Genomic DNA, 27,262 nt, shown 5'->3' on the forward strand with positions numbered 1-27,262 from the left:
AAAAATATTATTAAACAGCTGTGGGCTGTCATTTCGGTTCAAAAAATGAGAACACTTTGTTTTGTTTTTGAAAGAATTGCCAGTTACAAAATTGAAATTAGTCATAAAATGGCGTTGATGGCTCCTGTACCGCGTATTCTTTAGTTATTTAAAATCCGTTGTCGACGGTGGTGGGCCGCTGCAAAGTATTTAATTGTGATTAATGGTTTCTGGAGACGACTGTCATGTTGGTCGAAGCGTTCGCAAGAGTCAAAGCAAATCGTCGAGTAGTAAATCCAGAAAGTCTGAATCAGACGTAGTGAAATTTGTGACCTTGGGCAACAATGATCCCCAGCCCTCGGTCCACAAAAGGAATTTATACGTTGTTTCCCTTCCCGTAATCATTCTTTTCAACATCCTTCGGTCTATTCTGTATCAGTTGTTTGTTATTTTTAAATACATCTACACGGCTACATACAGAATTTTGCACAGACCGCGCCGGAATGGTGAATGTAATTTAGAAATTGTGGTACGAGAAAAAAGCGATTCTACTGACCAATTGTTGACTCCTGAAACAATGTCATCTGTACCTAGGGCTAGCGGTCCAGGACCCGGAGACCCTCTTCTAGCGAAGCAGAAGCATCATCACAGAAGAGCTTTTGAATACATATCAAAGGCTTTGAAGATCGACGAAGAAAATGAAGGTATGTATTCTACGTTCTTCATTACCCAATTGATCTATTATTCCATCATACAGCTATATTCATCTACTCTTATGGGCCTATAAATTGTACAAATATTTTTCATTTGTTTATTCTCAAAGTAGTACCTGTCATAATAAAGTAAATAAACAAGGAACCATTTCATTACTTACCTCCACAAAGCATTGAGAAGCAATGTTTGTATTTCACAGTGTCTACATACCTAATAACATATTATTATTTACTAGGGTTGTTTTGAAACGTGTCATCCACGATCTGTAGTATTTTGCGCAATAATTGTATAAAAATATACACATTTGTAGGTATACAAAGGGATCTTTTCATTTTTTCTCCTGAGATAATAATATGTAAGTAGGTCTACACAACATAATAAAATCCTTCCCTACAGTCTACTCCAGAGTTTCATAACCTTTCTGAAATTTTAACTGTGAGTTTTATATAAATATTGTTATACCTAAATATCTGAAAACATTATGACACCCACACAATATGCCAATCAACCCATAGGTAGCTAGTCACGGCTGGCATCTAGGGTTCAAATCCCATTTCCTAAATAAATTACACTTGTTATTTAACCTATGTGTGAAATAATACAAACTTTGCGTGGTACTTGTTCCATATACTTAATTTAGTAATGATTAGGACCCGTTTCGCCTCCTCAAGCTCGGACCGGCATTGTGACCTGTTGTATTTTTTATTTATTTTACTGCTATTCAATTATGCAGATCAAGCAGGCACCTACCTATCTACCTAAGTGGATAATAAAATAATATATTTTTTAATTTTATTATAATGTCTATTCACTAGAAATAATTAACAGAGTGTTCAATCAATGTTCCCAACCCCTGAAAAAAGCTTCAATGAATGGTTAACAACCAATCATCAGATAGTTCGACTCCTACGTAAATGATCGGAACTGCGTTTTTGGCTATTTTGACTTGATTTCCTTTTATTAAATAATTTTAAAGATAATACAACAATGATAATAAAAAAAAAACAAAAATTCAATCAATATGATATACCTATCAATGAACTAAAAAATTACGATTCCAGGATTAAAAATTAACATTGGTGTCATTAAAATTTATTAAAATCATACTACTGAAAACTACCATTTTGCAGCTCCGGCCTTATAGGTATATAGGAGGCAGTGGCGCACCCAGGGGGGGGGGGGGGGGGGGCAAGGAGCCCTGGCACCCCCCAAACATGAAAATTATCAGAATGATTTTAAACATTGAAATTGAAAGCCAATAAACTATACCTTTGGGCTTAAGACAAATAAAAATACTGGAAAAAAAATAATTTGTAATTCTCCAGCACCCTTTTTAGAACAACACTAAACACTAATGTCAGGTCTTTTTAGAAACCCAATCCCTAATGGAACTGTCAAAAATTCTCGGTGTCCACCCCAATTCCGGAGTGGTGTAGGTCATGGCTGGGGAGGGCTGACACAGCTCTAGCCTGGGGGCCCGGCGGGTCGGGTTGACCAGATAAGTGAGATAAACACACATCATAAATTAGCTTTAATAGTAAAAAAAGTCGCCTGCGGCGCTATTATACTTCATGGCCATGAACATTTTCAATTACTCATATAATTGTGCAATAATTTTTTTGATTATTATGTGTCGATACTCGACAGCTCCATTATTAAAGTGGATGTATTAAAAATCGCCAATAATTCACTGTATAAGTACTTACCCTTAATTTGAACTAAAACACAATTTCAAAAACGTTAATGTAGTGTTTCACACTGCCTTTAATCTTAGCGGTAGGTAGGGGGGCCGCCAAATATCCTAGCCTGAGGGTCCGTTTCAGGATGTGGGGACCATGGTGTAGGTACACCGAGTGCAATAGACAAAATACCGATAAACAAGAAATTAGGCTGTGAAGAAGCAAAAGAACCTATGGTACTAATTTACATTCTCCTTCTTGGGCCCCCCCCCAATATTAAATTCTGGGTGCGCCACTGATAGGAGGTGTCGAATTAGGCATAAGTAAAAAATATTTTTGGTATCCATAAAAAGTTGAGATTTCTTAACAGACCTTTTTATGAGGATGGGTTGTTTGCCATTCGTTCACTTCTTATTCGGGAATAAGAAGAAGAAAGGGGTCTTCCATATAATATTATGATGTATGAATGATGATGATGAAGAGTGGGAGGGGGGTATAATCTAATGATTTGTGTTGGGGGGATTGTAGAAAATGTGACATCACAAAACCAACAAAACATAAACTCATTTTTTTTTCGAATGGTGGGAATTCTACAAAGTGACGTGTACCTGTATAAATGTATGATTAACCGGATTCCGGATTTCGTTATGAGTATCAAAAAAAGAGTGGTATGAAAAAATATGTAAGTACTTATCTAAATATTTCTATTTTTTTTTATCTATAAAGAAAAAAACACAATTGTGAAAAACCTAGAAAAAAAATTACAAATAGAAGTTCGGCCGAGTGGGACTCAAACTCACGTCTTTCACTTTCCGCGTGAATGCTTTCGATCCGTCTATGATTCTTGCAAATTATTGAAATTTTTAATTATTAATATTTAATTAATTGTAATAAAGAATCTAACATTCTTAACAAACGTTATGTAGGTATATTCAGTAAGACGTATTGAATATAAAAAAATATGTATTTGGATTACTAATGTTATTAATTTACTATATTATATTGAAATAAATAATCTTTTATATCCAAGAAATTTGTTGTGAAGATAATATTTTTGATCGATAACTTATTTATAATGCACACAACAAGGTGCATAATACTCTGAATTCTTTCTGGTCCACGCGTTATGTAGGTACATTATCACGTACCTTTAACATTTTTTTCTACACAGCCGAAGCTAGAGATTAACATAATATTATTCTATGGTTGAGTTTATTTAACTGGGTTCAGCCAAGTGTGTAGGCAGATTTATGGGCAGTGTTTAGTGTTGCATCGATGTTAACTTCTCAATAAAAAACTCCATAAAAGGAAACTGGTCAGTATTTTTGTTGGGCTTATTTTTACCTATCCGGTTGAACTCTAGCTTGATGCATTGCAGTTTTGAAGAGACAAATAAATACTTCTTTCTACTCATAAATTTCAATACAATCTTACTTATATGTTCTTATGATGCTTTAACCATATTAAAAGTTGTCGTTTTATTATATCATAAACCCATGGTGTAGCAGTGGCAGTGTGTTTGCCTCTGAATCCTGGCAAAATACACATGTAATTTTTCAATGTGTGATTAATCCAGAGTAAGCACCCAGCGGATTGAGTGAATGGCTAACAACCTATTAGTAATAACCTAGCAGTTGGGGAAGAGTAGAAGTAGGCTGTAGGAATCCGAGAGAAATATTGCACACTTTGTTAGTCATGCTTCTTTATTTTCACTGAACTTAAAAAACAATTTTCGGGTGGTGTTGGTTAGTCTTTAAAATTCTATTAAATAATCGATTGGTCGCAGGCCGCAGAATTTTTTAGCAAAAATAAAACCCAATATAATTAAGTATATTTTTTGGAAATATATTGAAACTATATCATATAGACTTACCTAATAAATACACAATGTGTCGTTTGGCCGCGCCGCTAGTTGCGCAGAAAAACACATTTTAAAAATTTACAAAACATCAGGGTTGTCACAAAATGTCACGCGAACTTTTTTGTGTTAGTAAAATGTTTAATAAAATAATACTCAACGAAACTGAAAAATTATTATTCGTCTATCATGTAATAAGTAGTGTCAAAATAATACTCGGTGATCTAAATGCCAAAATAGGACGGGAGGAGATCTACACTGCCATTGTCGGAAAACATAGTCTTCACAATGAAAGTAATGACAATGGTACCCAACTAATTAACTGTGCAGCGTCACTAAATATGGTTATTGGTAGCGCAATGTTTCCCCGTAAGGATATATATAAGGGAACTTGGAAATCCCCGGATGGGTGCACAATAAACCAAATAGACCATATTTTGATAGACAACAGGCACAGATCGGATCTAATGAGCGTCCGGACATACAGAGGGGCTAATGTAGACTCAGACCATTTCCTAGTGTGTGGAAAAGTTAGAGCAAAGATCTCGAACACCAAAAAGGAAATGGGAGCAAGAGAAAAACCCTTTGACACAGAGAAACTGAAGATTCCGCAGGAACTGGCTCGGTACCAGGAGAGCTTGAACACTCACCTGAGCGACAATGTTGAGGTTGGAGACCATGAAGAGGTGAATCAACACTGGGAAGAGTGCAAGACTGCCATAGTATCCTCAGCTAATGATACCTTAGGACGCCGAAAAACAGATGAACGATCAGAATGGTTTGACGAAGATTGCCGCAAAGTCACTACGAGAAAGAATGAGGCTTACTTAATGATGCTACAGAAGAAAACACGGGCATCAGACGATGAGTATAAAAAGCGCCGGCGTGAAGAAAAGAAACTACACAAGAAAAAGAAACGTGATTATTTAAAAAAGGAAATGATCCTACTCCAAGAACACTATAAAGCCCAAGAAAGTCGGCTGTTCTATAGAAAGATAAATAATGTTAGGAAGGGTTTCAAGCCTCGTATCACAATGTGCAAGGATGACAATGGCATGATACTCACAGAAAAGCACCGTATTCTTGCCCAGTGGGTGGGTTTCTTTGATCAACATTTAAATACCCCCCATAATGATGCCGGCAACACTAACATTAATACTCATGACCAGGAATCAGTACAAAGTGGCGTGGATGATAACGAAGAACCACCGACATTAAATGAGGTAAAAGGTGCCATGTCAAGGTTCAAGCGGAAATATCCGAGCCATTTGTATCACTGAATGGCCTAAGGCAAGGTGACGTTCTGGCATGCCTTCTTTTCAATATTGCGCTAGAAAAGGCGATACGGGATGCAAAGATTGATGCCCGTGGCAGCGGCACGATATTTACTAAGTCTGTGCAGCTGCTGGCGTATGCCGATGATATCGACATCATTGCCATATCAGAATTGGCGCTGAAAAAGGCATTCACAGCACTAGAAGCCTCTGCCAAAAGAATGGGTTTACAAATAAACGAGTCAAAAACTAAATACATGCCTGTCTATGTCACACCACGAGAAGTCGCACCAAAGTTAGATATTGGTGCATACAAGTTTGATACGGTCGACAGTTTCATATACCTTGGATCTCTTGTAACTCGACATAATGATATTACAGAAGAAATCAACAAGAGAATCATGTCTGCGAATAAATGCTACTTTGGTCTGTTAACCCTTTATAGGGCAAAGCATTTTTTTCTTCATTTCAAACCGATCTCTATCATTTTGCATCAGATATTTAATATCTTAAGACAATTTCAATATAAAAATAAAAAATATCTATCAGAAATTTGGAAAAACTATAATTTATGATGGTTTTTTTATCAACCAGTGCCCATTCAGGTGTTTTTTTTTTGAATTTTTGATATATTTTTTTCAAATAAAACAAATAAATAATGGTTGTACTGTTGTACATATTATTTATCTAATCTTAAGAAAAGTTAAAATTATTTTTTTACACCCATTTACGTAATACTTTTCAAAACATAGTATGCAAAGCGGTACGTTACATTGCTTACAAAAATAAGATATGCTTTTTGGCTCTCTAGCCATACTACAATAAGCACATCGACAGCTCTTTTTCTTAGATTTACTCATGAACTGCAACAAAAATAAAACATATTATCGTAACAGTACCTACCGATCTACTACATCACCATATTACGAAATGACCGAGAAAAGTAGAGTATGATGGGGGAGGCCTTCATCCAGCAGTGGATAGACCCAGCTGATGATGATGTTACTTCTACAGTCAAATATAATACAATATAAACCCATGAAAGTTGCGATATTGATAGTAATTTCGTACTTTAGCATTCAATTGATGTCACAACTAACAAAAAAACACCATTTCTTTGCGGATATTTTGAAAACTTTTCCGATCCCAAATATTTTGAGTAAAACTAAAATATATCTATGATAGTATACTATATTCACAATAAAACATAACTATACAAAGCTGCCTAAGCCGCTTTTTTTATTTTTAAAATAATTCTAGAAGTCAGCCGTGCGAATTGCAAATTTGAGGTTATGTACTTCCCGCTTGGCAATAGAATGATGAAACAAGTACTCTATCACAATATATTTGTAAAAAATATAATGTAAATCGATAAATAAATACATATTAAATACTTATGTACATAACTTTTTTCATAACACATAATATAAATGGGAACAAAATGACTTGCAAAGTCAAGTGTCACTCGCGAATTCGTCGAGTCGCGACCGCAAACGCGCAATGGCTGATACATCGACCAATCGTCGAAATAGTGTTTTGCGAGCGATTGACGTACACTTCATATTAGATGGTTTATTTTCATAGCCAGAGAACGTTCTCGACAACGTCTTGACGCACTAAGGTTGATATTTCCATACTTAGTGTATGACTTATAGTTCATAAATGAGGTGGTCGATAAATAAACCGTTTTCGGCCTTTGCCCTATAAAGGGTTAAGACATTTTAAGTCCCGCTTACTATCTCGTCAAACTAAAAGCACTCTTTACAAGACACTTGTAAAGCCAGTGCTCACCTACGCATCGGAAACCTGGACATTAACTCTGCGAAATGAACGAGCCCTGAACATCTTTGAAAGAAAAATTCTCCGCCGTATATATGGACCGATCAGGGATGGCACCAATTGGAGGAGAAGATATAATGCTGAGCTCTACGGACTGAACGAAGATTGCAGCGCAGTTCAATCAATTAAGATTGGGAGACTGCGATGGCTAGGTCATGTGCACCGTATGAATGACAATGAACCGGCAAAGAGAGTGATGTCCAGCAATCCAATAGGACGTAGAAGAAGAGGGAGGCCAAAGATTCGCTGGTTAGATGGAGCTGCCAGTGACTGCCGTATTCTGGGGGTACCAAATTGGAAAGCGGCCACACTGGATAGGGACAGGTGGAGGGAGCTGTTGGAGAAGGCCAGGACCCACACCGGGTTGTCGCGCCCCTGATGATGATGATCATGTAATAAGTCTCAAGCAAGGTTCTACGCAAAGAGCCACATTACCTTGATTCTTTTCGATTTCGACATTTCTTGTTCCGCCTCATTATCATCGAAATCAATATCACTGTCATATTCAGCAGCATGGCCAAACCTGTCCAAGAATTGTTCGCCCAGATGTTCTCCTTCCATTTTGAGGCTGAAAAAATCAGAAGTTTACGGTGTAAAGTAAAAAAAAATGTTCAAAGACCGCAAATACTCAACTTTTATAATTAGTGGATGATATAAAAAACTTAACGCAGTGCACTTTATCCCGATACTTACTCTAAAATCTTTTGAAATATTCCAACTGCAAAATATGTCAAGTAATATTAGATTCATACACTACGATGAAAAATTTTCCAGCTATTGAAAGGGGAATCCTCTCTGTGATAACCCTGCAATTATGACATGTGTTGAATATAGAGCGAACCTCTAACTAAAATCGCCGTAATAGCGCCTGTACACGCGCATGAATTTACTTGCACCAACCAATAGTGTGTATTTTAAACTATCGCAATAATAACTGTTTACACGTAAAAGTGCTGACTGTTTCTCCAATGTCATTCTTCAAGCATAAGCGAGACGCTATGTTGTCATCGTATGGTGCTATTTGACAGATTCAAACAATTTCGTAGATATTCGGTAGACCATAACATATTTTATGTGGTGCAGTTCATATTTCTTCCAGCAGGTTCGCCACTATCGTTCTACTGCGCATACACACCGCCATGCAAGTACCAACTATTGCGTGAAAATTTAGAAGCTTCTGAACTTTTTTGATTCATGCATGCAGTCTTGCAACTAGCACAGTGATGCATGTTTACATGTGCATTTTCTTGTTATGGCCGCGATAATACGTACTGTCAACAGTAAATCCATGCACGTGAAAAGGGGCAATATATTTTTTTTTTTTTTTTTTTTTTTTCCGACCATGTCCGATCCTGATAGGATCATATGGGCCTCCACAGAGTGGAGGTTTGTATTGACAGAATTTGTTTTTTACGAGAAATGGATGTCAGCCACTTGCTCAACCTATTAGGTCCATACCCTGACACACACAAATTGAAAAACAATATGTGTACTTGCCAGACCCAGGATTCGAACCTGGGACCCACGGCTTTATAGTCCGACGCTTATGCCGCGCGGCCACCGTGGGCGTGATATACCGATAATTATTTATTATTATTATTATTATTTCATAATTATTCAAACAGATGTCACTGTGTGTTTAATTTTTAGATTATGCAAATCAATCGACAGTGGCTAGTAATTTGAGTTTAAAGTCGGACGAAATAACTCGCGAAATGTGTATGTGCCGCCTGTTGATCACGGCCTCATAGAGCGAGAAAGCTCACTGAAGGCATAGAACCGTTAAGAGAAAATATCCAAAATGACACTCAGCTATGATGAAATTTTTAACAGTCCTTGGATTTTTTTAACCCTTTGGCTGCTACGATGTTGTGCAAAATCCGGTCGAGGATTGCTACCAATAATTGTTGATAATTGTATTGTATTATTTTTCGACACCTTACCACTCTAATTGATTCTGCGAAATCGGAATATTATGAAAACACGTTTCGTAATTAATTTATCGTTTTGAATAGTTAACGAGGCAAATAATTGACATATCTCTTTCTCGCTCTATCATACGGGCGATCGCGAGAGCGAGCGAAATGCACGATCCGCGCACAGAGTTTTGATTTTTATCAATTATTGGAAACAATCGGTTATGCCACACGAGGGATAATACAAAGTAGTGGAATTAGGAAACTACCCGGCTGAAAAGAAAAATTTTGCATGGTGGCCTCGTTAAAAGATCGCGTACAATATGCGTGATTTGTGAAAAAGGTCTTCATGGTGTTTGTTTATTGGAACATTTAAAATATGTATTGCAAATGATTTTATTTCATTATTTTTTTATAAATGAAACTGTTTTTATATAGCACAAATCCACTCTACTTTAAACACTGAGTTGAGTAAAAGTCTTTCCCATTATTTCAAATGCATAAAATAAAATAAAACATTGTCCTTCCACCAAGAATTTGACTGTAAATAATTTTTTATATGGTAAACTGAAATTGTATTTGGAATTGTTTTTATTGTAAAAAGGGTGATGCCATGAAAAAAAATACAATAGTTCTAAACCTACCCAGTCACAAAACATATATGAATCGGGTTATATTACACAATAATAAAACTAAATAGATAAACAATGTTTCGTACCACTGGTGCAGTAGTATGTTCCAAAATTAACTTAACATTTCAGGCATCAAAAGCAAAACGACTATCATTGTTAGCATTTCTGGCCATTATCAAAAACAACGATATATCGTTGTGTAGCATTCTAAGCGTTAAAAATTTACTGATAACTGATTTTAATTTTTAAAAACCTGTGCTACCAAAGTCTAAGGGCCATCCATATCAGGGCACTTATGTAATGTAACCACACCTAAAAATGAGAAATGACAGTTTTTATTTCATTTTGACATCAGTTCGATATTCGGCCCCATCATACAATCAATCGCATCGACTATTCTCGGATTTTGAAATATAGTGGTTTTATACCTTGGAGTACAAATAGTAATATGTACCTAATTCTGTTGACAGGTCAAAAGGAGCTGGCGATCGAACTGTACAAAAAAGGCATTGGCGAGCTGGAGCAAGGCATTGCAGTAGAATGCTGGGGGGGGCGGGGGGAGGCGTGGCAGCGGGCGCAGAGGCTGCACGACAAGATGCAGACCAATCTGGGCATGGCCAGAGACCGCCTCCACTTTTTGGGTGAGCATCACTTACACCGAGTCCCGCTTTATCAATTCGTTTTTCCGTGATTCCCTTTTTAAGATTTGACTACAAATGCATTTTTATTATTCATTAAAACAGTTAACGGAGAAGTAGCGTAACGCATAAAGATACGTACCTAAGTAGAAAGGAAACATGTAAACAAAATGATGGAATTCTTCAATTCCTCTACATAGCCTCTACAATATGTTATATTTTTTTAGCTAATTTTGTTACATGTTAAGTATCTCAGTGTGATATTTTTAAGTTTACGCCACTTCTCCACCGACTGACTCATATTATTGCAGCATGTAGGTGTATTATTGAATATAGTCGTTTTTGCTACGCCAATTAAGTTGCCTATGCATTTCCAGTTATAATTCCATTCTTTAAAGTCTGCACTAGTCTACTCTAGAATAGAGATGGGAACGCTTACCTGTCAGTCCATAAGTTACGGGTTCGAATCCCATGAATGGTTCAAACTCACGTTTTAAATCAATGTGCCTGGACTGAACACAAAGACCTAATAGGGAAAGTTAAAACTGTGTGCATTTGAACAGTACAATTAATTCACAACATTCATAATTTATGATATTAATGGAAATAGTTATTAATGAAACATATAAATTCTCCTTCGACTCTCTGTACACACAAAAACAACCATCTATGATTGCACTAATGTCATTTATCATGTTGCTCCCAAAGATGTTGTCTGTAATATGCATGATTGTATGTTATATTATTGTTTTATTGTTTGCAAGCTTTATAGAGCACTACCCTATACATGTTATTAATTTATATTATAGAAATTATATTTTCACTCAGCCTATTTGTTACTTATAAAGATAACACAAAATGTCAGCATTTCTCGTGTGTGACTGACCATAGCACCGCACCGCAGCTGCAGGAAAAGGTGTGGTTTTAGTTAAGTAATTCTTTTCATATTATCCCTGCGATTGGCTTTGACAATTGATACGCAATTGTGAGAACAATTCAACCAGATCGCCATTCTGTGAAATTGTATCTACTCACCATTATTATATTGTTAGATCGTGTGAAATTGGCTTACTTTCAATTTCAAGAATGAATAATTAATTGACTCGCCTGTCCATCCATTGGCATTGTTTTATTTGAGATATTATTATTATTAATTTGTTAATGTCAACCTAATTTTAGTTTTTCACATCTCAATAAAGACATAAACAATAATTTAAAACAATTGCCACTTATTCTGCTGTCAAATAAATACTTTCTTTTTTTATTTTTTAACAATCATTCAAAAGTAAACAGTACATTGACATGACAATTGGACAGCTAATCAAAAATTACATTTAAAATTGTAGAATTTCTACACCCATAAACGATATGAAGCCGCTAGTTTCAAAGTCGGTAACCTCCATATTCCGTCATTTTAAAATACTCGTAAAAAAATTATCATCCACATTTAGTACTGCAAATATAAAAAGGCAAATAGTGCTTTCTTTTTTTTTCCTACGACAGCACACTATTTAAATTCTAAAATTTTCACGATACAATATTTGAAGCTATGAGTATCAATATTGGTTACTTTTGTATTCTATCATCTTGAAATAATTGTAAATTCATTAAGCATATTTATGACTGCAAATAAAATAATATGTCCTTTACAAATTAAAAAAAAAAAACGCGCGTTAGAAGTTATACTTCTTTGGTGTAACAAAACAAAAACAAAACTTGAGATAACCTAGATTCTTCGACTAGCTCTTAATTATCTTGTTAAATTACACACTCAAGAAAAAGGACAGCTTATTGGAATGCCGTTGGTTTATTTCTATACACTTTAACATATATTACTAAATTATATAATTATATAATTATTTATCGTTGTTTTTATTTTTAAAGTAACAACTACCACTATGGTGTTTAATAGTTTGTTTACGTAAGGAATTGAAAAATGGCCGACCATAATAAATTCACTGCCTAGGCAACGGAACAATTCTAAACTATAATATTATACTGTATAATCGTCACGATTGGAGTATCATACTGTGGTGTAATGGTAGTACGTTTGGCTGATAACCAAACAATCAGTGGTTCGAATCCAATCGAGTGCGTTTATTTTTGTGTGAAAAAATTAATTATGTGTTACATGTCACACGCCAAAAATACACTCTGATCTGATTTTCCAAACGCGCCTAAAGAAGTATAACTTCAAAAAGAGAACATCAAAATAAAACAATAATCATGTTTAAATTTAGTCATGAAATATAAAAAATGTGTGGCTTTGCAATCAACCTCCTGCTTTATTCTTTATTGGCAGCTCCAAAAATAAAATGGCAGTTCGTGTTCTGGTTTGAAAGCTATTGCCTTGTTTCCATAACGTACGTACGTGTGGGTGTTAATTCTAAAAAAATTCTATTTAACCAACAAGCGGAGCTTTGTTTTTACGTATACGTATACAAATTTTTTACGAATATACAAACGTTAGAAAGGTACTAACTTACAAAATTAGAATTAACAAAAATATAAAAAAAGCAAAAATGGTGGTTACCAACTTTAAAACTAATAGCCTCATATGTCTACACTATTTTTCTACACTTATTCTTTAATTTAAAGCCATGTTAACTCTTACACTAAATATAACACAGGCATCTGTCAATTTTATCTATATTAAATTTTGTTAATGCATAATATCGCTGTTGTATTATTGTGTAACAGTTAATGCGGTTTCAAGAATAAGCATGCTGAATATAATAATAATATGTGCATTACCACAATGCATGGGTACATATTCCACTATTTTCTTTCAATATGCCGTAAAATCATATTGTGATACTTTTAAAATCATGCTATCTGAATGCACAAGGTCAATGTTTTACTATACATCCTTTGATATATATTATATACTTAGGCCTTCCGCTCACAAGAATACTCAAGAAAGACGAGATTGAAACTAAAATTCCAGCCACTAATTCATTTTAATGGCAGCTCGCTCACGGCAAGACTGAAATCTCTCGGTTTTAAAACGTCCGCTACTAAACTAAAGAGACGCGGCATACTAGTCTCCCAGTCTCTCAGTGTCCAGTCTCCCATAAAATAGTGGTGCCAATAGCAGTATGGATGAAAAATCAAATTTTCTTACCAAAATTTGTAGCACTGAACTGAACTGAACATGCAATAACAAGTGAAGACGTCAAAAGTTAAAGATGGGCGAACCAATTTTTATTTTTAAATTTGTGGCAGAAATTGAGAACTAATCCTGCCAGGATATTCCCGTAAAGATATTACGGAAAAAGCTTAGAATGAAGTAGGAAAGACAATGGGTTTGACAGTTTGAGGTTATGAGATTATTATTGCAAGTGGGTTTCAATAGCGCTGTGTGCGAAGCATCAATCATTGGCCAGTTTATGAGTTCCATCAGCAACCAGTTCGTCGGATTTTAGTTTCTCCATGAGCGAAAAGCCTTAGTCTTCTGCTGAATGTTTAAATATCACACGTTTCCTAAACATGACTATACGGCTGAGATACATTTATGTATATTTATAGTAAATGGCTACGCTCACATATAGATATTATAGTAATCAGTAAGCATTTCTTGAAATATCATGAAAATAATTATCTTTATTCATTTGACCCATTGTGCTTTCGTCCATCCAGGAAATTATTTTATAATTATCTACCTATTAAATCTAATTGTGGAAGTACTCATGTTTTATAGGGTGTAAATTGTACGTAAAATATTTCTCCGTGGCACAGTTCGCCGTGAGTTTTATATCGGAAAGAAATGACCGTATACCTACTATACGGTCTCTGATTTTATTCGATTCAATATGAACATTAATTCAATTTTCATAGTTGATTTTGGCAAAATTCATGAATTCAAGAATGAAAACCTAACCTAATTAACCTAACAAATAATCCAGTTTATAGACTATTTTCAAAATTTGTTTCCTGCCGGTTTCCTATAAAGTGTAAACCGACAAGAACCGTGTTTTATTTAGACATGAATTTTATCTCAGTACTATACGATGCAAAGAGGTCGGACGGTCTTTACTATACGGCCATATATTTCCGATACAACATTTCATGGTGAAGTGTGATACGGCGAACTGCATACATACAAGTTTCCTTTTATACTAGGTATCCTTTTATTCTTTTTGCTTTGCAATTTTTTTCCATTGTATTTTGCACTTAGTTATATTTGCATATTGATGTTGGACATGTTTTTTTTTATTATTACTTATTATTAATGTTTTATGAATGTAATTTTTTTTTTTTTTTCATAGAAGTTTGAGCCAATATTATTTATTTTATATTTTAAACCTACACTAACGAAGTATTCTGTTGTATTGTAACGGGTGTAAAAGGTGAAGGGATATTACAAAGTAACTTTTTAATTTATTATTATATTAAATTCGATATTGTCATGGGAAGAATGAAAAAATCCTTCCTTTATATACATTATTCAAATCAACCTGATTTAAAATAATATATACCCACAGGGTCTGCATTCAAAATATTCCTATAAAATAATATTTTCCAGTCAAATTATTGTAAGCGTCAGTAACGATTGATTGACCATGACATAACGAATAGTCAGTCATAAAGAATATTAATATCTAATCTATGTTCTTTTCATTGGCAATAATTATGATAGAGTAACTGAGTTTTGCTCACCGGTTTAGTCATGTGTTCAACATTGATATTCAACATAGCCCGGATCAAAAGTACGCAAACTAAAATACACGTACTGTTTCCATTCTTGTGTCTGCGTCCACGCACAGTTAGCTTAGAGGATTTGGGCCGGCTGGGGCTGCGAGACGCCACCGGCAGAAACGCCCCGGCGAAGGTCACGTCGAAGGCGCGTTACCGACCCCCCGGGGACCGTCCTGACCAGAACACTATTTGGGAGGGTGAGGAGGATTCTCAAAAGCACCGCCTCAATACCTATACCACCCCACAAGCACCCAAGACCTCTACGAAAACTTTAGAAGGTAACACATTATCACCTAACGGATATATTGCGGTGATTCAAATCTAATATTAAACTAGATCTTGTTGTGACTCACCCTTGTAGTAACAGTGGCACAATTCCAAATTCTTGATTATGCAGGAACATGGATTAAATAAGGTTCGATTGTTGGGATTAAAAGAGTACAAGTGAGATATAGGTTAAAGATTAGTTAAAAGCAGTTTTCACATCTATTTATGTAAGAAATAAGATTTGTACGTGTAACTTCTTTGTATAAAAAGTTATAAGCATTTTATTCTTATGATTCAACTATACTCCATTGACTGGTGTGTAATATTATGTAGTAAAATGGTGGTAAATATTAATGTTTTCGTCTGATTTTTTGACCTCATTCAAACACCAATAAACATTGAAAAATATCAATATTTTTCCTTGTATCATCTGAGAATGACTCATTTACAGAATGCTAAAAACAGTTATGCAGAATCTACAACTTTTAACACACTGACTGCTGACGATAATTACCACATTTAAATAGCATGCTAATTATATCTAATGGCCACCTAATCGTTACGCGCTAGGTGCGTCTTTAGCGTCCAATGTATTAAGTAGACTCAGGTGCCCTTGTATTCGTTTAATCCTCGGCTTCTCAATTAATGTTTTGTATCACCGTAATAAATCCCTCCCACTTCCAAACGCATTGGAGACGGATTGAGTGAATGGATAACAATTAATCCTGTACTGCGGGGGCCATGTGCTCCATCTGAGCTAGAGTAATATAATAAATAATATTGCAGCAAAATAAATTATATATTAAATAGTCCTGATGATAGATTCCTCATCTTCCTAAATGCAAGGTGTATCAATACACCCTACGTATATTTTTTTTTCCCCGCATAACTTCGATTTTTATTGTATATTTTGTATTCAATATCTACCTTTTGAACATTTGAACTGTTGGAAAACTTTTTTTTTCAATTGTGCCAATATTATTAAATGGGTTCTTTATTTCTTAGCCAAAATATTTCAAGCATCAATCTAGACTAGCTATTTGTATTGCAATATAACAAAAAAAAATTGTTTGTTTTATATTTTTAACACAATTATTTGACAAATTTACACACACCTAAATGACAGAAAGTAATTTAGTTGTTATTTTTTTTTAAATTGGTATTATTTTTATATATTACATATTTACTATTTATCTGTTTTATATTTTGCTTAGCTCGATGTTGTTGCTCTGTATTGTAGATAATATTATGTTATCATATCTGTAGATGATCGATTTTTCATTTTCCCTCTTTATCATGCATCTTGCCCATATAAAATTCTTCCATATTGTCATTTTCAGTGAAATTATTATGTGATGGTTAACCAATTTAGCAACAAAAATAAAGTGTGCATACCAACGTCATGGCAGTGGCGAAGGGTGGAGGTAGGCTGTTACGATACAACATAAATGGCGCATAATAAACTTTGTCAGTCAAACGTATTTATTTTTGTTGAACTAACAATAAAATATGTATGTAGATATTATTTGTCAGTTTTTTGAAATTCAATTCAAACCTGCCTAATCCAAGCCATAATAGATAATAGTAAAAAAATATTCATTTATCTATAAAATATCTAAAATTATGCCATTAAACCATACATATCTTATATGTAGATAAAAGAATATTTTTAGATTTGGTAAGGCAGGGCTTGAACTGACCAACACCATCTGTAATAATATGTATTCATAATTCGATGAAAACAAATGAGTGTGGCTGTGAAAGTGTGCACTATTTTGTTGGATAGCCCATATCGTACTAAGCTATTATGGTTTGGTTTAGTTAGGGTTTAAAAACTAAACAGCACACTAAAAAAAACTAACCAGCACCATCTGTAAATTGTATTCTTTGTTTAATGAAAACAAATAAGTATGACTGACAAAGGTTAGTGTGCACTATTTATGTCGAATCTTAACAGCCTACCTCCACCCTTCGAAACTGCAACATGGAGATATTATGCAACCTGTAATAGTATTCTAATATTTTGTATTAATTGTTGTCTTATTCTGTAACGGATCCTAAATTCAAAACAAGAACATTTTCAACATTTTGTTTAAATACATTTAAAAGCAAACAATCTCGAAATACTTTCTCAACATTCTCAACGCAATGCAAGCAATTAAATGTATCTTTGTAACGTGTAGCGTTATAGCGTGTTTATAAAAGTTATATATATTTTTAGGTTAGGTGTAGAAATCTCAAAGATTATATAGTAAGTTGTATGTTGTGATGCAGTGTCTGGGCGCAAACTGACGGTGGCAGGCAGGCGAACACCGGGGGCTGGCGGCATCATGTCCAAGTCGCAAACCCTACCCCGCTCCATGGGTCGGACAGTGGCGCCCTCCTCTCCGGGAACGTCCCCTGGCTCTGGACCCTGCCTGGCTTACGGAAGTGGAAGACACCCGATCAAACCGGCCGGTACACCGCCAGCTGTTAAGAGACAACTCTCCGTGAGTGATTTGTTTATTTAGAACTTTTCATTGTGTTTTGGCAATTTAAATTCATTTTGCATCTACATAATAAATTTAATGCTTATAGATCAGGGGTTCACAAACTTTTTCGTCAAAGTGACAATTTTGAAATCAAAAATATTTGGCGGGCCGCCCTTTTTTTGTAAATATTTTCTTTTTTTAAAAATAGGTAACGCAAAAAAATTAAAAAAAAAAATTTCATTATGTAAACTTTATTTTTAACTAAATATACAATATTATTACTCGTATTACACTAAAAAATAATATTTCATTTTTTTCACCATATTGTGATTTATGCAATAATTGTTTGTTTGAAACTAAATCCTGCAATCTAGGCTCAAATTTTGTGTTGTGAATACGCAAAACAGATGCAATATGGTTGTCTGTTAATTTGATCTTAAGTTTGATTTATTAATGCTCATTGTAGAAAATGTTTTTTCACAAATATAGGTACTTCTAAATAAAGAAGCTATGTGATTAGCACGTTTAACTATATTTGGATATACCTCAAGTGAAAGCCCTTTATAAGATACTTTGCTTCCACGTTCTCTTGCAAACCTAGTCATTCAAACTGCATATTTACGGGAACATTCATTTTTGCCAGAGGATATTTAATTTCATTTGTCATTTTTAATATTCGATATGAAGAATAAAAAATAATACAGATTTAACGTAAATCTCGCGGGACACATCAAAAAGTCACACAGGACATAATTGGCCCGCGGGACACACTTTCTGAACCCCTGGTATAGATGTTAAGTCTGTATATATATATATAAAACCGGAATCGTGGTAAGATTGAAATGTCTATATTTACCATTTTAAAAGCAATTTAAATCTACACCACTTAGGATTTTTCACATTTTTTCCAACACAAACCAATTAAGTCATTGTTTACACAGATTCTTACAAAGTTATCATTCCACAGAATATTAATACACCTACTGTGGTGAATAAAAATATATTTGTTTTATTTTAAATCACAGCCATGTATGTACTTATGTAATTCTTCTCAAAATATAATATGCCAAGTGGTTTTGTACACGGTTAAAACGTACTTTTTTGCAAACATAGTTTTTTTTAACTCAATTTACATTCATCAAAATAATTTACACTGTTACATAACATGGTCAACTTCATAAGGTCAATAGTATTATTTGATTCAGACATTGACTTACTAATAGATGCAGCATTTGAAAAAATAGAAGCACCCGATAAACGACCCTGCTCGTAGACATCTGTGAACCGCTCCTGCAATATTATCATTCTTAATAAACAGATGAATGCAGTTAGAAAGTTAACTCTACCTACACTGCAATATGATTCTTTATATTTTATTCGGCCATTTCCAATCCTAATAAGATCATATGGACCTACACAAAGTCCTCCACTTTCCACAAGGGTGGAGGTAGGCTGTTAAGATCCGCCATAAATAGTGCACACTAAACTTTGTCAGTCTATTCAGTTAAATTGATTTTTAAAAACTAACCAACACCATCTATTAATAATTGTAGCCTGAGGTTAATAAAAACAAATACGTATGACAATCAAAGTTGAATGTGCACTATTTATGGCAGATCTTAACAGCCTACCTCCACCCTTCACTACTGACATACATATCATATACTTACTATTCTACAAATGAACTAAAAATCGTACAGATTAGTATTTTATTATTCTGTAAAACAGTTTATTGCATTTTGCCGCAAAATATGTTTTTGGGAACGAACCGCGTTTGCAAATAGTAACCTCAATAATTGTCTAGTACGTTTTATTAGATTGTACCCTTGGTCGATAAGGTCATGTCACATCTACAGCCAATCATCTTAAAGGCCTCTGCATTCGGTGTAGCCCCATTAGACTTTTTAATTTTTAATTCAATACAATAAATTGATTTAACCTTGAATAGAAATGAATGTTGTTTATGGTAAGGCACTTTCAGTTTTATCGATCTGCACCCGCCTTAAAAGGAATGCTGCATGTGGCCATACTGGATCATCTTGTCTATGCCAAATTTGGCTTGAAACAACCAGATTGCTTAACATTGTTAGTTTTTATTGTAACAAGTCATTGTAGACTAAACTATTATTAATTGAACTGACGCTTGTGTGGCAGAACTCCATAATATTGGAATTGTTAACAAAATTTTTGTTGATTCTAAAATGCAGGTGCTATATTATGCAAAAACTAAAATTGTAGTCACTAAAAAGTTTAGCCATAAAATAATTAAATTCTTGTTATTTATTTTGTTTTTCCCCTTTCCTGTGAATTCAGTTTTTGTTTAATATATAGACCTCTTTTATAGGGATGCTTTTAATTCTATATGCCTAACTATTTTTATCCACGATGGCCGACCAGCTACCGTGTCAGCTTATAAAATCTTGGGCCCCAGATTTTAACTCCTGGTCCGGAAAATTCAGATGTTGTTTTTCATTGTGTGCTTGTACTAGAGCAGTGTTTCTCAACCGGTGGTCTGCAAATTTTTGACGTCCAAATGCCTATGCTAAAAATTCCAATAAAATCTTCCAAACCTGCACCTGCATTGTGTTTTTTTTCTTAAAATAGGTAGAATAATGGTTTTACATGACGAAATCAACCGCGTTAATATTAATTTAATATATAAATTTTCCACCCACGATGGCCGCGTGGCTTAAGCGGCCTATAGTGTCGTGACTCCCAGGCTCAAATCCTGGATCAGGCAAGTACACATATTGTTTTTCAATTTGTGTATGAGTCAGAGTACGGACCTAATAGGCTGAGCAAGTGGCTGACATACATTTCTCGTAAAAACGAAATCTGTTAATACAATCCTCCACTTTGTGGAAGCCCATATGATCTTATTAGGATCGGACATGGTCGGAAAAAAAAATATATAAATTTCTGCGTTAAACATTTCTCTTATTGTCAATGTAAGTGTAAAAAGATTGAGAAACACTGGACCTAAATGAACTGAAAATGTTGGGCAAATGTCTAACATCCATTTCTTGTAAAAATAAAAATCTATTAATGCAACCATATTATGATCGGACATGATAAAAAAACTATTTTCAACATTTTATAAATAAAATTTACATGTCTGACATTTACTATATAATTTTGTTCGCCCACGTTACTGAGTTGTGGTGATGTGTGGAAGTATAGGCAAGTCAGAAATTTTCCTTACATCTTGATAACTACATACTTCAATGGATACTCCATTAAAAACTAAACACTCATAACGCCATTGTTTTTGTGTATTTTTTTAAAATAATATAATCAAAAATTTATTAATACCATCCATTACTTTGAGGAGACGGAGAAACCGTTATTGGAATGATTAATATGATACAACAATGAAGATTAACTATGGATAACCGTGTATATTTTGTATACTAATATGGTCGGCTTATATCCTGTTGTAAAAACGATATGTTAATTATATAATCAGTCGGTATTTACAATATATGGATACACAATATTATCTTAGTGCATGTCAATTCCTTCGGTGAAAACTGGCTACATATTTGAGTTTGCAATCCTGGGATCCTGCTCAACTTTTTCATGGCGAAATCTCATGATTTCGAGTTAGTAAAAAATAGCATATTTTTGTAATCTAGAAATACAGTATAACCCCTATTTTACGTTTTTTAAGGGACTGAAGAAAAAAAACCTAATTGGAGGGAAAATGTAAAAGGGGGGTATTAAAAAAAAGAACATTTAAATATTATGTTTCTAAAAAAATAACGTTTTATTACAAAACAACAGTCAATTAAAAAAATTATTGAAATTTTTTTTATTTTTTATTAAAAAAATCATGTATATTAGTTTGTTGCATTTTTGTTTTTTTGTTATATAAAGACCAATCACCGTGCGCCATTCTAAACGAATGTCATGACCCAATCATTGTCAAGCGCGCGTAACTCGCATATTTTGAATATTTCCGACGTAAATCGCGGGAAAGAAAAACGTAAATGCGGGTATTAAATGTACTGAAATACATCGGGACTGAAAAAATTACACGCAATTGCCGGGAAAACGTGATATCCGGGCACGTAAAAACGAGGTTATACTGTATGTAATTTCAAGAGAATGACAATTTCTAAATAATTAAATTTACAATTGAAGTTGTTATATTTTTTAATCTATTGCAAAATATGGTTGAATTTATTATATTATGACTAATGAGACTAGTCTAATTAACTTCTTATTTTTTTTTGTTCTTATACTTATATAACAATAACTATAACTAATGGTGTAACGTTCGCGTTAGTGTCGCTATTATTTCTTCAAACCGCTCCACCTCAAATTATCCTCCTAAATCTACATTAAAAAATTCAATTACCATAAGCTAGAAGTTTTGCATAAAGTACCTTATCCACAGAAAGATAAACCATGACAACTTTGACGTAAAGGCCAGTGATTTGGAGAACCACTAGCTCACAATACTTTTACAATAGTCATATATGAATCCAGCATATCGATGGCGAAAAATTGACTACTCGTAACCCAGTTTCGCGTTAAAGTTGGCCCCTCGTAACCGATTTTTTGGCCAAAATGGACCATGAATCCCAATTTGTTCAGATTTTCAATACCTACCTATCTGTTCACTCAAAATTACAAGAAACGTCATAAAATTGATCATAATAACAAAAGTAGCTACCTCGTCACCATAATGTATAGGTGTTAATGTAAAAAGTTTAAGTTATGAGGAATCAACGTTACTGCTTATGAGGTGTCAACATTAAATATCTTAATTGCATTGTAGAATGACGTATTTTAAAAGTTGGTAGCTCGTATGTGACGCGTTTGGCAGTTTTTTCACAATTTCAAGATTTGCAGGAATTAAAAAGTGTAATACCTGTAGAATGACACGCATTCTATGATAGTCTCCATCATCACAATAAATCAAACTGATTGAGATGGGATTGAGAGGTTCCATTTAGTATGAACTGTTTCCTCGTATCATAGAATTAAGCTTCTTTTGTCATATATTGTAATCTCTTAAGATATATTTTCATCAATAACTTGTATGTTTCATAAAAATGTTAACAGTATCTGATAAATAAAAACATTGTTTCACTATTTAAACAAAGCGTATTTTTGGCTTTGCTTTATTTTCAATACCTTTCGTTTTATTCAGTTTTCATCGTCCCCTGAAAAGTAGTGAAAATGGTGGTTACGAGTGGTCAATTTTAATACGAAACTGGGTTACGAGTAGTCAATTTTTCACCATCAATATTATGTATTTGAGTGTCAATGTTAGAATGCAAATTCTCAGTGTATATTTATTTAGTTATCTTTATCTCTTTACAGGTCGGCGGTAATGGCTCTCCTGTGAGACGTGCTGGAGGCGTGGGGGCGGTATCCAGCCGGGGGACGGCTGCGCGTCCCCGGACTCCCAGTCAAACAGGGACCACTCTCCGAGGAGTGGATCCAAAGCTCGCGCAGGTCATTCTCGATGAGATCGTCGATGGGGGCACCAAAGTGCAGTGGGAGGATATTGCAGGACAAGAGGTGATTATGTTTTAAATTTTTTCTCATTTTCAAAACTGAATAACTAGTCGGCGATTAAAAAAAATACAGAGGCAGGTCTAGGTGCGAGATTACTTGGCAAATCAAAAAATGTGTAGGTACTAATAATAATATAATCTCAAATTATTTTTTTATAAAAAGATAACATGAAAGAAAGAAAACATGAAAAATATTTAATTCAAAAAACAGCATAATAAAAAATTAACTAAGTATATCATAAAACATCATTTACACTAAATGAGTCAAATAAAGTAACCTTATTTTAAAAATTTATTATACAATGTTTACTTAAACTCACCTTCACACACATGTGAAATGTATTGATATAAGAAGCAATTTGGTTGAACACATATATTGCTCTTCCAATTAGTATTACCAAGAGGAGGTTAGTTCTACACGTTAATAGACAAATAAATGGTCTTCTAATTTGTCACAGATCAATATTAGCAAGAATGAGTTCTCATTTACGGTGACATGTAAATTGTACGTAAAACATTTCACTGTGGCACAGTTCGTTGTACTATACGGTCTCCGATTTTATTAGGTTCAATATGAACATGAATTCAATTTTTATAGCTGATTTTGGCAAAATTCATGAATTCAAGAATGAAAACCTAACCTAACCTAACAAAAATAATCCAGTATATCTGCTATTTTCAAAATTCGTTTGCTACTGGCTTCCTGTAAAATGTAAACCGAAAAGAACCGTGTTTTATTTAGACATAAATTTTATGTCAGTACTATACGATCCAAAGAGGTTGGACGGTCTTTAACATACAGCCATATATTTCCGATACAACATTTCACGGTGAAGTGTGATACGGCGAACTGCATACGTACAAATTTCCGGACACGCTCATTTACACCACATTATAAGAAAATTAGTAACAATTCATCAATAAATTGTTATTTGTCATGTCAAGAATGAATCTCTACAGTATGGTGTTTTAAATTTATTATTATAATTTTTTACTCAGGCCGCAAAGCAAGCCCTTCAAGAAATGGTGGTGTTGCCCGCCCTTCGACCTGAGCTTTTCACTGGACTGCGTGCACCTGCGAGAGGTCTTCTTTTATTTGGACCACCTGGCAATGGTAAGTGTCTCTATTTTAACCAAATCACTGTCAAGTGTAGTTTAATAGTGTTATATTTGATAGGTAGTGTATTTTGTTATTGATTAATTGCTTTTATTACTTCAGGTAAAACACTGCTGGCTCGGTGTGTTGCTGCCGAGTGCTCAGCGACATTCTTTTCCATTTCGGCCGCCACGCTTACCAGCAAATACGTTGGTGATGGCGAGAAAATGGTGAGAGCGCTATTCCAGATTGCCAGAGAACTTCAGGTGAGCCTTAAATCTGTTATATTTTCCTTCCGAAATAAAAAAACTTATCAGTATTTCAATGTCATTTCTAACAATGAGCATCTTGGAATTCGCCATGGCACACTGTGATTATTGTTACGAAACATTGTTTTTAAAATACATTGGCGTGAAAATCTCTTTGGGCTGCAAAGAGATTTGAGAAATGGGAAAGGAATTGTTACGTGATAGGGAAAATCTTGTGATAACCATATGAACCAACTGTGTAAGTGTTGGTTGAATTGTTCCAGCCGTCAATTATCTTCATCGATGAGGTGGACTCCCTGCTGAGCGAGCGCTGCACTGGGGAACACGAGGCGTCTCGCCGTCTGAAGACTGAGTTCCTGGTAGAGTTTGACGGCCTGCCAAGCAGCGGGGCTGACCGAGTTATCGTCATGGCCGCCACCAACAGGCCTCAGGAGTTAGATGAAGCCGCTCTCAGGTGCATAAAATGTTTCTATTACTTGAACAAATGTAATTGAACTAAGAATATGTTTTGTTACTATTGTAAAATGGATTTCTACCAAGTAAATCCCATCTCAAGTAATAGTAACAGCGCTTGATAGCGATTCCAGAACATTTTTAACATTAATTTGTTAATTGTAATGTGAAATTATGAACCAGTATTCATTTAATAGTTACCCAAATTACATACTATTTAGTATCTGTTGTTTGTAAAATAAACTACTGCATCATTGTTATTTTCTTCTGACTGAAACGACTCATAATCATGCAAAGTTTTTATTTCTGTTGTGTTTAATCATCCTTCCCATTGACAGACGATTCCCGAAGCGTGTGTATGTGTCTCTGCCTGACCACGAGACGCGCTCTAGCTTGCTGCGACGATTGCTTGAACGACATGGCGCCCCGCTCGCTTCGGCAGACTTGTCCAGGCTTTCCAATCTCACCGATGGATATTCAGGAAGTGATCTTACGGCCCTCGCTAAAGATGCTGCTCTGGGACCTATCAGAGGTAATGTCACATTGTTACCTCTATTTCCTACATTGTAAGAATGGTGTGACACTCATGAATTGGAACACTTATGATGATAATGAGAACCTATCATAATGGTGGATCTTGTACATATGTGCATAACAGAGCAGACTGAGTGTTGGCTTGTAATTCCTGGTAATCTATTCAAACAGACATATTAAGGGCAGTCAATACCGATCAGAAAAGCATAACTGTATATTTTCAAAGATAAAATTGTGTGAAAATGACACCCTACCGACAGTTTTCATGTTTTTCTGGTCGGTGTTGATAATATGTAGATTCAAGCAGTCATATTCACTATATAACATGAAATATAGCACCTGCGCACAGTGGTGCATTTAGTGACGTAGAGGCCTGACTTGCTGCCTAATTTGAATTTTAATTTTCTAAATAAATCCATGTGTTGGAAGAATTTTTAGTCACATTTAATTCAATTTATTCGCAATTTCTGCTTAGACAGCTAGTGTCTTGAGCCAAACAGTTAAAGCAAAATTTAGCACCTGTTGATTAGCATTGATGAAGTGTGTCGGCATCCTTTGTTATTATGGCAACATTGTAAATTCTTGTAAAACCCATTGACTCCACAGTTTACTTTTAATTTAGTTAGCGGCTTAGACCAATCAATTTTTTTTTATTTGTGTGCTTAATACTTACTTATCTGTCTTCCATTTGCGAAGTTAGGTTTAAATACATTTCTCATTTCTATCCTATACAATAATTGTCACCATCACATACTCTTGTCGTGTTATGAAGGATTAAGAAGGAATATCCGTTGAATGTCCAATAATAGAAATAATTTGAGTTATATTATCTGTTTCAGAACTCAACGCAGAACAAGTGAAATGTTTAGATCCATCGGCGGTGAGAAACATCACCGTGGAAGACTTCCTGGAATCCTTGAAGAGAATCAGAAGATCTGTGTCTCCGCAGAGTCTCGTGGCTTATGAAAAGTGGTCTCTGGAGTACGGCGATGTCAGTATTTAAGGTTCCAGCCGACTCTTTACCCGTTTTGCACAATGTGACTATTTATTTGCTCACTGCACCCCGTGTGTAATTTGTACTATTTATAACGATACGGCCTGAAATTTTACGTTTTTATTCTCGGAATATGGTTGGATAATAAAAGATATTTAACCCTTTGGTTACCAAGATGTTTTACGAATTCTGATGAATCCTAATTCATAGTAAACACCTGTCGCCACTGACGGGTGGTGTACTGATATTTCAAATGATGACAATACATATTATGAAGTAAATATTGAAATTCTGATCTGCCAAATACGCCGAAATAATAATATCTGTATTTTACTAGGACTAAAATGTAATCAGTTGCTTTGGTAACCATAGGGTTAATTTTAACCGTTTTGATTTTACAAAAAGGTTAATCGGGGATAACAA

General features: G+C 34.7%; 1 protein-coding gene across 1 annotated transcript; it reads left to right on the top strand.

Annotated features, from left to right (window-relative positions):
* The first annotated feature begins 99 nt into the window (after positions 1 to 99).
* On the top strand, positions 100 to 27,008 carry spas (spastin). Its single transcript, XM_085948138.1, has 10 exons — positions 100 to 683; positions 10,362 to 10,532; positions 15,296 to 15,505; positions 17,769 to 17,983; positions 23,297 to 23,497; positions 24,493 to 24,607; positions 24,713 to 24,855; positions 25,122 to 25,312; positions 25,650 to 25,843; positions 26,685 to 27,008. Exons 1-10 carry the CDS (start codon positions 203 to 205, stop codon positions 26,846 to 26,848), a joined length of 2,085 nt encoding a protein of 694 aa, XP_085804264.1. The 5' UTR covers positions 100 to 202; the 3' UTR covers positions 26,849 to 27,008.
* The last annotated feature ends 254 nt before the right edge of the window (positions 27,009 to 27,262 follow it).

This window comes from Rhyacophila brunnea, unplaced genomic scaffold (genome assembly GCF_057557595.1).
Source record: "Rhyacophila brunnea isolate RB1 unplaced genomic scaffold, BYU_Rbru_1.0 scaffold_20, whole genome shotgun sequence".
Classification (NCBI taxonomy): domain Eukaryota; kingdom Metazoa; phylum Arthropoda; class Insecta; order Trichoptera; family Rhyacophilidae; genus Rhyacophila; species Rhyacophila brunnea.

Bases quoted from the DNA above. Each gene is read 5' to 3' on its own strand.
- spas (XM_085948138.1), top strand. From the start codon at position 203: ATGGTTTCTGGAGACGACTGTCATGTTGGTCGAAGCGTTCGCAAGAGT. The intron at 10,533-15,295 runs GTGAGCATCACT...GTCCACGCACAG, and splicing joins AGACCGCCTCCACTTTTTGG to TTAGCTTAGAGGATTTGGGC. The intron at 15,506-17,768 runs GTAACACATTAT...GTTGTGATGCAG, and splicing joins CTCTACGAAAACTTTAGAAG to TGTCTGGGCGCAAACTGACG.